The 7,994-nt window shown below is 38.8% G+C and overlaps 1 protein-coding gene across 7 annotated transcripts in view; it reads left to right on the forward strand.

Moving 5' to 3' along the window:
• Positions 1–2,666, forward strand: part of SUCO (SUN domain containing ossification factor) — an 85,989-nt gene extending 83,323 nt beyond the window's left edge. For all 7 annotated transcript variants that reach the window (XM_025877763.2, XM_025877760.2, XM_025877758.2 and 4 more), the window contains one exon: positions 627–2,666. In XM_025877763.2, coding sequence (XP_025733548.1) covers positions 627–1,070 — 444 coding nt within the window. In that variant the 3' untranslated portion in view covers positions 1,071–2,666. The remainder of the gene's footprint in view (positions 1–626) is intronic.
• The last annotated feature ends 5,328 nt before the right edge of the window (positions 2,667–7,994 follow it).

Genomic DNA, 7,994 nt, shown 5'->3' on the forward strand with positions numbered 1-7,994 from the left:
AAAACTGAAACTCAGAGGGTTTATGTCGTCTGTCTTTGAATGATTCATTAAATCAATGGTAAAACTCAAAATATACTTAGGCTTTTTGGTTACAAAGTTTGTGCTTTTTCCATTTTGCCTCTCAAAGTAAGTTGTACTCATTTTGATTAGAGGTAATGATCTCTAGGTGAAAGAACTTAGACTTTTAGAGCCAAATAGCCCAGGATTCGATCCTAACCTGACCACTTACTATGCTGTAACTTGGGCAGGGAACCAAACCTCTGGACCTTGGTTTTCTCATTTAGTAACTAGGGATAAAATACTCACTTCTCAGGAAGTAAGATACACATGAAAGCAAATAGTATAATACCTGGTGCGTAGTAAGTACTCAGATGTTAGTTACCACTCCCTAAATCTATTTTCAGAGGTGGCAGCTAAGTAAAGAGTTTTGATTGAGTAGCATTTACAGAATGGGAAGGTAATGGTAATATCTATACAGAACCTAACAGTATGTATGCTGTTCATAATACTGTTTTACTTTTCACTGGGAGTTGGTACTTTCCTCCATTAGCTCAGCTCTCTAGATGTTTTGATGAGGTAACTGTTGGAGGTCTCATTACTACCTTGTTTTAAAATTTGTGTTATAGAAGAAACGCTGCAAGTACAAGACTGAAAAAATTGAAACCATAAAGCCAGCAGATCCATTGCACCCTGTAGCCAATGGGGACCTAAAAGGAAGGAAGCCCTTTATGAACCAGAGAGATTTTTCTAATATGGGAGAAGTTTATCATTCTTCTTACAAGGGTCCTCCGTCTGAAGGAAGCTCAGAAACATCATCACAGTCAGAAGAGTCTTACTTTTGTGGCATTTCCGCTTGCACAAGTCTGTGCAATGGACAGTCCCAAAAGACAAAAACTGAGAAGAGGGCTTTAAAACGAAGGCGATCTAAAGTCCAAGACCAAGGAAAATTGATAAAAACTCTAATACAGACTAAGTCAGGATCATTGCCGAGCCTGCATGACATAATCAAAGGAAACAAAGAGATCACCGTGGGAACATTTGGTGTCACAGCGGTCTCGGGACATATCTAAAATGAATAGAACTTTTCATACTGGAGACTTTTTGTTGTTGTTCTTTGAAGAACAGTCTGTGGTATTTGAAGGGTTTGGGGGAGGGAGAAATATTAATGGGAAAAGTATTCAGAAATTATGGTTTCTGCCTTTTTAAAAAAGTAGGTGGGATTGTGTCAATCTTGGTTAATGAGCTACAGTTTTACAAGGCTGATCACGTCCTACAAGGACAATGGTAGACATTTTATAAAGATGTTTTTTCACAGATTAATTACTGGGACAAACGTAATTTGGAAGCCCAGTTCCTTGGGGTGGGATAGGAATGAAAGCCTAAACCTCTTCCTTTAGCTTTGTTCCTATTTCTTGCACCTTCCCATATTTATGTGCCTTTTGTCTATTTATAATGCCACTGGAAGAGGAGGGAGAACTTTTTCTGTCATTTGATTTCTTTTATAACTTTGTTAGTTTTTTGAAACTGCAAACACTACAAGGCTTTAAGGTGATCTGCACCTGAAGTTCAGTAATGTGGGTCAGACAGTGTAAAGATCCTGCAGACTTGCCAAATAGACTTCTGTGTAGCAAACTCACTTGAAACAAAAACTTGCTGGAATTTTTTCTGTGCTTTTGGGTAAACGGCAATACTGATATTTTCATTTAACTTAACCCGCACTCATTTTTCTCTAGTTACTAACTCAATGAGAAAAAAGCCTACAAGATTTTTCCTTGCAAATGACAGGTATTTGCAACTAAATTTTTTTATAAATTCACCTTTTAAACACATTTAACCACTTGTTGTTGTAAGGGTTTTCATTAGCTACATTACATTTTAAACATTCACAATAAGCACTAATCCTCCAGACTTTTAGGTAATTGTTTCCTGTTACTACAAGTAGAACATCTGAAGGTTTGTCAGATGAGTCCAGGTCTCATGATATAATCACTGCCTATGTACATATGCACGGAACCAGTGAGTTTGCCAAACCTCGTCTAATTGGTCAAGTCTAAAGGGATCATTATTCCTTGATGTTTGCTTTGTATTGGCTACAAATGTGCAGAGGTATACATGTGATGTCAATGTGTCTGTCTTCATTTGGTCTTTTGTTTTCTTTAAAAATAATGGGCAGCGACTGTATTTGAATAAAATGATTTCTTAGTGTGTGTTTGTAGAGTAATGAGTGAAAGTGGGAAGTTTCTTTTTGAAAGGGAGAGAATTGACCATTTTGTGTTGTAAGATTTAAGTTATAACTTATTGAGCACTTTTAGTAATAACTGTTTTTAAACTTGTCTAATACCTTTCTGGGGGTATTTTTGTAATGTGACCTATTTAAAGCCTTTTTTTTGTTTGTTTAAGTTGCTGCTTTTAGGTTAACAGTATGTTTTAGATGATTTAAATTTTTTTCCAGTCTGTACAATTAGCCATTCAGAGCAAGAGGGCCCGATTGTATGGAAACTCATTGAGAAGAGGTCCAGATGAGAGCGGAGGGAAAACGGGAGTTACACAATCTGCGTGCAGCACCCAGTGTTGTGGAAAGATGACTTTCAGTTTGTAACTACGGAGCTGTAGCGCCATTAGAAACTGTGAATTTCCAAATAAATCTGAACACTTGTCTTTATTAATTACTGGCTCTTCTGTTCTTTGAAGGAGAACTTACAGATATATTACTTGGAACATAGAATGAAGTTTTTGCCACTTTAAAAACTACAGCAACATCTCATTACATAATTGATCACATTTCAACCAACTCTAAACTGATTGAACTTAAACGTAAACATTTTGTTCCCTATACAATTGTAATTTCACCATTCCAAACACTAAAATGAGGGTTTTTGATCTTTATTTAGTAGAATACATGTATGTGTCTTCTTATCAGGTGTCATTTTGAGGACTACTAATTTTTGAGTTTTTCCACATCTAAATAGAGTGTAATGCTTTTCAGTTTACTTTTCAACTTTTAAACATCTAACCAGAGCATAACATTTTCCAATTTGGGGCTTATTTTTCCTCTCTGAGATTATACTTACAGGAGTTAAAAAAAAGAGTTCTTGCCAGTTGTAGACGTGTGCCTGGTACGAAGCGAAGCTACGTATACAAAATTAGGCTTTCAGTGTTGCTTGATAGTTGGCCTCATTTTCTTTCTTCTAAACGTTAGCATTAAAACAGCATAAAATAAAAGGAAACTGAGGGATAAGAGCAAAGATGCCAAGTAAAACAGTTCTTTTAGTTGGATTTTTAAAAATATTGTGTTACATATAATTTGAGGAATTAAATAGCTTTTTGATAAGCCTTATATGGGAAAACAGGAGTTCTCTATCTGCCACTGCCCCCGGGGGGCCCCTCCAGGGACTATTTGCTCCTCAACAGCAGCCTGCAACTCTTGTCCCCAGTTGGTGTGCTGCTTTTACCACCTACTGGTTTTCCAGTTTTAGAGGTGTTCCCAATATGAAGATACACGCTTACATATATGAAATACGAAATAGGTATTTGTTAACCTACTTGAACAAATCTACATAAGAGCATGGCATATGAAGTAATGTCAGTCATCAGATTTATTAAGAACCTCATGCAGACCCTTTGTTTGAATTGTCGTTTGTGACAAGACCTTCCCAGCAAAAGAGAAGATCTTTGAAGACCATGTGTTCTGCCACACTCTATGTGTCCCAGCCTCCTGAATCTATACCGTACATCGATTTTTATAGAGTAGAACCTATAGCTTCTACTTAGAGCTATGACCCACAATCCTGCCTGACATGAAATTACTAGGGATTTAGTCAGTCCTGTTGCCCTAAGAATGGAGTCCTGTCCATTATCTGCAGAATAGTGGTGAGGGCTATTACTTCCATCCTTGTGGGTTACTACCTTTTAAATCACATAACTAGCTGCGTCATCCTCGCCTCTGGTGCCCACTCTTCTGAGGGTCTCCAGTACAAGGGCCCTGGGCTGCAACTGAGCTGGCCCTTCATTCACAACAGGCTTGACTTGAGTACTGTGATTCGTTTTCTGAGTTGTCCCAGTGCCCTTCAAGGTCAGGCCTTGAGTGTATTCGCAGTCGGTTCTCAGTCCTAACCCTGGTGATTGAGTAGAGGTTGAGAATTTCTTCTTCCTCCTCCTCAGGTCTCTTTCTCCCACTGTTTGCATTAAACTAGCCACAAATGACACCGCAGAGAACTCCGACATCCAATTGGGATGCCAAAGGTTTCTCATCTTGATTTCTCAGCTCCCAGCAGAAGCATTTTATTCCTGAACCATGGACACAAAATATTTCAGTCACAGAAAGCCTTCTTTCTCTCTGGATACCTCTGTTTGGCATTTTCTACTCTTTGATCTTTCCTATGCACATAACCTTTATTGTAAGTCCTTTCTTAATGACTAGTAGGACTTGTTAGAAACTGGGCCTGCAACTTTTTGAGCAGGTGAGTTTGAATATGGGTAAGTCAGAATAATGAGAACTATTGTTAATCTCTTTAATACTGAAAATAAACTCGTCCTATTTGGGGGGGGGGAGAAAAGAACCTCATGCTTTTCCCCAGCTTTTCAATTTGAAAAATTTCAGTTGAATATCTGTGCAGCTTTACCCAGATTCAGCAGTTAACATTTTTAGTTTGTTTTTTTTTCTGTGTGTGTGTCTGTGTGTGTCTATTTGCATACATACATGCACAACACACACATTCTTTGGGTGAACCATTTGAAAGTTAGTTGGGACAGTAAGACCCTTCACCCCTAAATACTTAAGCATGTGTTTTCTTTTTTTTTAGTTTTAATTTAAATTCAATTAGCCAGCATATAGTACATCATTAGTTTTTGATGTAGTGTTCAATAATTCATTAGTTGTGTAACACCCGGTGCTCATCAGATCACATGCCCTCCTTAACGCCCATCACTCCCCCACCCCCCTCCCTCCTGCAACCTTGTTTCCCTCAGTCCAGAGTCTCTTGTGGTTTGTCTCCCTCTCTAATTCCTTCCCATTCAGTTTTCCCTCCCTTCCCTTAGGGGGAAAACAGGCATCTTCAGCCATAAACCCTGGGAATGCTGCTCAGTCCCAACAGGTTGCAGACTCCTTGCTCATACCATCAGAGCACTTAGCAAGCCAGTCTCTCAACTTTTTCGTTTTCTATGTGGGAATCAGTCACCAGTCTTTTGTGCTCCTTCTTCCCCCAACTTCATGGGCATATACTCCTGGAGGACGTGATCTTATTCCTAGATCTGATGTAAATCTTGGTCAGTGTAAGTCAATCATGGTAAATCCATTCATTCGCCTTACTGGTGACTGGTTTAGGTATGGATATGTGGTGAAATTCTGACCAGTGGCAAATGAGAAGTTTGCCAAGAGAGGGGCTTTTTTTGTTGTTAAAAATCAAGTTGTAGTAAGAGAAAGATGTTTTCCCTCTGGATAATTTCTTGCCTGGATGATATACATAAATTTCTCACACACAATGGCAGCCTGAGGAAAATCTGACATGGTGAAGAGGGTAGAGTAGAAAGAGAAGTTGCTCATGGCCTCACTCTAAGCCACTGAACCAACCAATCCTGGAGCCACCATACCTTGGGACTCCTTGTTAAATGAGATAATAAATCCTTCTCATGTTTAAGCCATTCTCAACTGGTTTTTGTGTTACGTATTTTGTTACACCAAAAGCATCCCATCTGATAGAAGTTGCTCTTACTAGGTGCCAACACGATGCTAAAGCACTGTATACATAGCCTCTTATTTAACAATCTATATAAGTACTGTTATTGTGCCAGTTTTAAAATGAATAAACTGAGGCACAGTTCATTCATTCATTCATTCAATAAACTGTGCCTCAGTTTATTCATTTTATTTATTCATGGTGTTTATTCAGGGGTTTATTCATGGTGTTTATTCAGGTCACAAAACTAATAAGTGGAAGAGCAGGGATTTAAGCCCATATCTCTCTGTAGGGTTTCAATGACTAGGCTCTTCACCATGCTGTAATGCCTCCTGGTGGAGACATGGGGGACACTACCCGAGAATGCCCAAGAGCCCTCTGAGGAACTCACAGAAGCACCACTTCCTGGCATTAGGCTGGTTGGACCTGTCCTGTAAAGTCCTTATTTTGTAGTCACACCCTGGTGAGACCAAAGACTCAGAAATGCATTAACTATACATATTTGGGACAGAATGTTGGCATTTAGTATCTGTCCTCTCAGTGTTCCTTTAAAAAATTTTTTTATGATAGCTAAAGTAGTTACCATAAAGGTTCCAAGGTTATGTTTTGCAATAGTTCTTGGGGGGAACAAATCCATAATACTCTTTGAAAAAATTATGGGTACCAAATTTCCTAATGGAAAAGTTGTAAAATTTTTGATTTATTGTAATTTATTGTAAGGTGACAGACATTAATTTGACTTATTGTGGTGATCATTTACAAGCATACAAACATCAAATCATTATGCTGTACACCTGAAATTAATGTTATATGTCAAGTATACCTCGGTTTAAATTTTTTTCTATTTATGCCAGGAAATTGGGGGCCTGAAGTAAGTTCTTTAAGAGAAAGGTCCAATTTAGAAAAAAAAATATGCCAAGAATATGTTAGCATGTAGTTACCAGATAAGAATATGTGAATCCTTCCTTCAAGGAGGTATTTTGTTCAATGAGGTAAACTAAATATTCTATGAACACTATTCATTAGGCAGGGACTTCCATAGCCCTTAACCTTAAGGGGTCCGGAAGTCTACACAGTCCAATTCCAAGAACCAGGGAACAATGAGGAGAAACGAATAGTATTTATATCAGTGGTAAAGTCTGTTTTCTCCAAGAGAAGGCAATCAGTATTCTTATTTATTGGGGTTTAAGGAACTTTAAAAGAGGAAATATAAAAATGACTCAAAATCCCCACATGAAAAAGAATACTGAAGGGCCATGAAATGCTAATGTACATCACATCAAAGACGCTCTGCTTTAAAAATAACAACTACTAGCAGAGAACGGAAGCTGTGGCTCTCCTTTTTCCCCAAGACTCCCCCCACGGCTCCAGAACACCCTTCGCATGTATTGTGTGAGCCCTACCCAGGCTTCATTAGCTCTGATCGTTTTGTCTCTGTATCCCAGAGCCACTGAGCTCATTGAGTCGCTCAGAAATACCTGAAATATTTACCAAGGGCCATATGGCCTATCCAAGGCTCACTCTGTCACGTTGCTGATTTGCCTAATTATAGTTCTATCAAATAACACTGGGCATTTTGGAGTGTTTATTATGTTCACTATAGCAAAGATCAATTAGAGCTATCTCCTCTGGTTCTTTGATTGTAAAGATTAGTGAGCCTCTTCGGATGTTACCAGGAGCGAGAGTCCAAGCCTTTAGTTGATCCTATGGTGACTAAATTGATTCACAAACTGTTATTTATGACAAATTGTCAACCCATCTTCGAAAAGTGGCTGTGGTTTGTATTTCCATTCTGCAGTATTTGTTAAAGAGGAGTCACATAACTAAAAGACAATAAAATTTAAGGAAATGATTCCTTGTTCTCAAGATTTCTACTGAGGAACATTAATTGCTAATAGATTTCCTACCTCCTGTAAGAGGAGTTACAGATGAACAAACTTCCACTAGTAATTAGGTGAACTAGTTTCCCCCAAATCTGTCATTTGCTGACTTTCATCATGTGTTTTTTAGGTCCTAGAGGTCTTTCTCTGGGGGATCCAGTAACTGTTACCTGTTAGTAACTCATTTATAACCCTGAGTTCAAAGGGGCCTAACAGAAGATCTTTGCCTGACCCATTTCAAAACTTTCCCTGAGTAGCACAACCCAGTCCTTTAAAATCTTCACAGTCCAATAAAACATGCTCACATACAGAGACCCTCGTGGTAGCAGTGGTGGTAGGGGAATCAACAGGCCCGGTCCGGCAGCCGCTGGGCTGTGTCAAGTCTCGTTCTGTTTTCTTCAAGGTGTGGCCTGAGAAGAAGAGCCGGTCAAACCGACTT

The sequence above is a fragment of the Callorhinus ursinus genome, unplaced genomic scaffold (genome assembly GCF_003265705.2).
Source record: "Callorhinus ursinus isolate GAN/ISIS: 27379988/994484 unplaced genomic scaffold, GSC_fseal_2.0 scaffold13, whole genome shotgun sequence".
Taxonomy (NCBI): domain Eukaryota; kingdom Metazoa; phylum Chordata; class Mammalia; order Carnivora; family Otariidae; genus Callorhinus; species Callorhinus ursinus.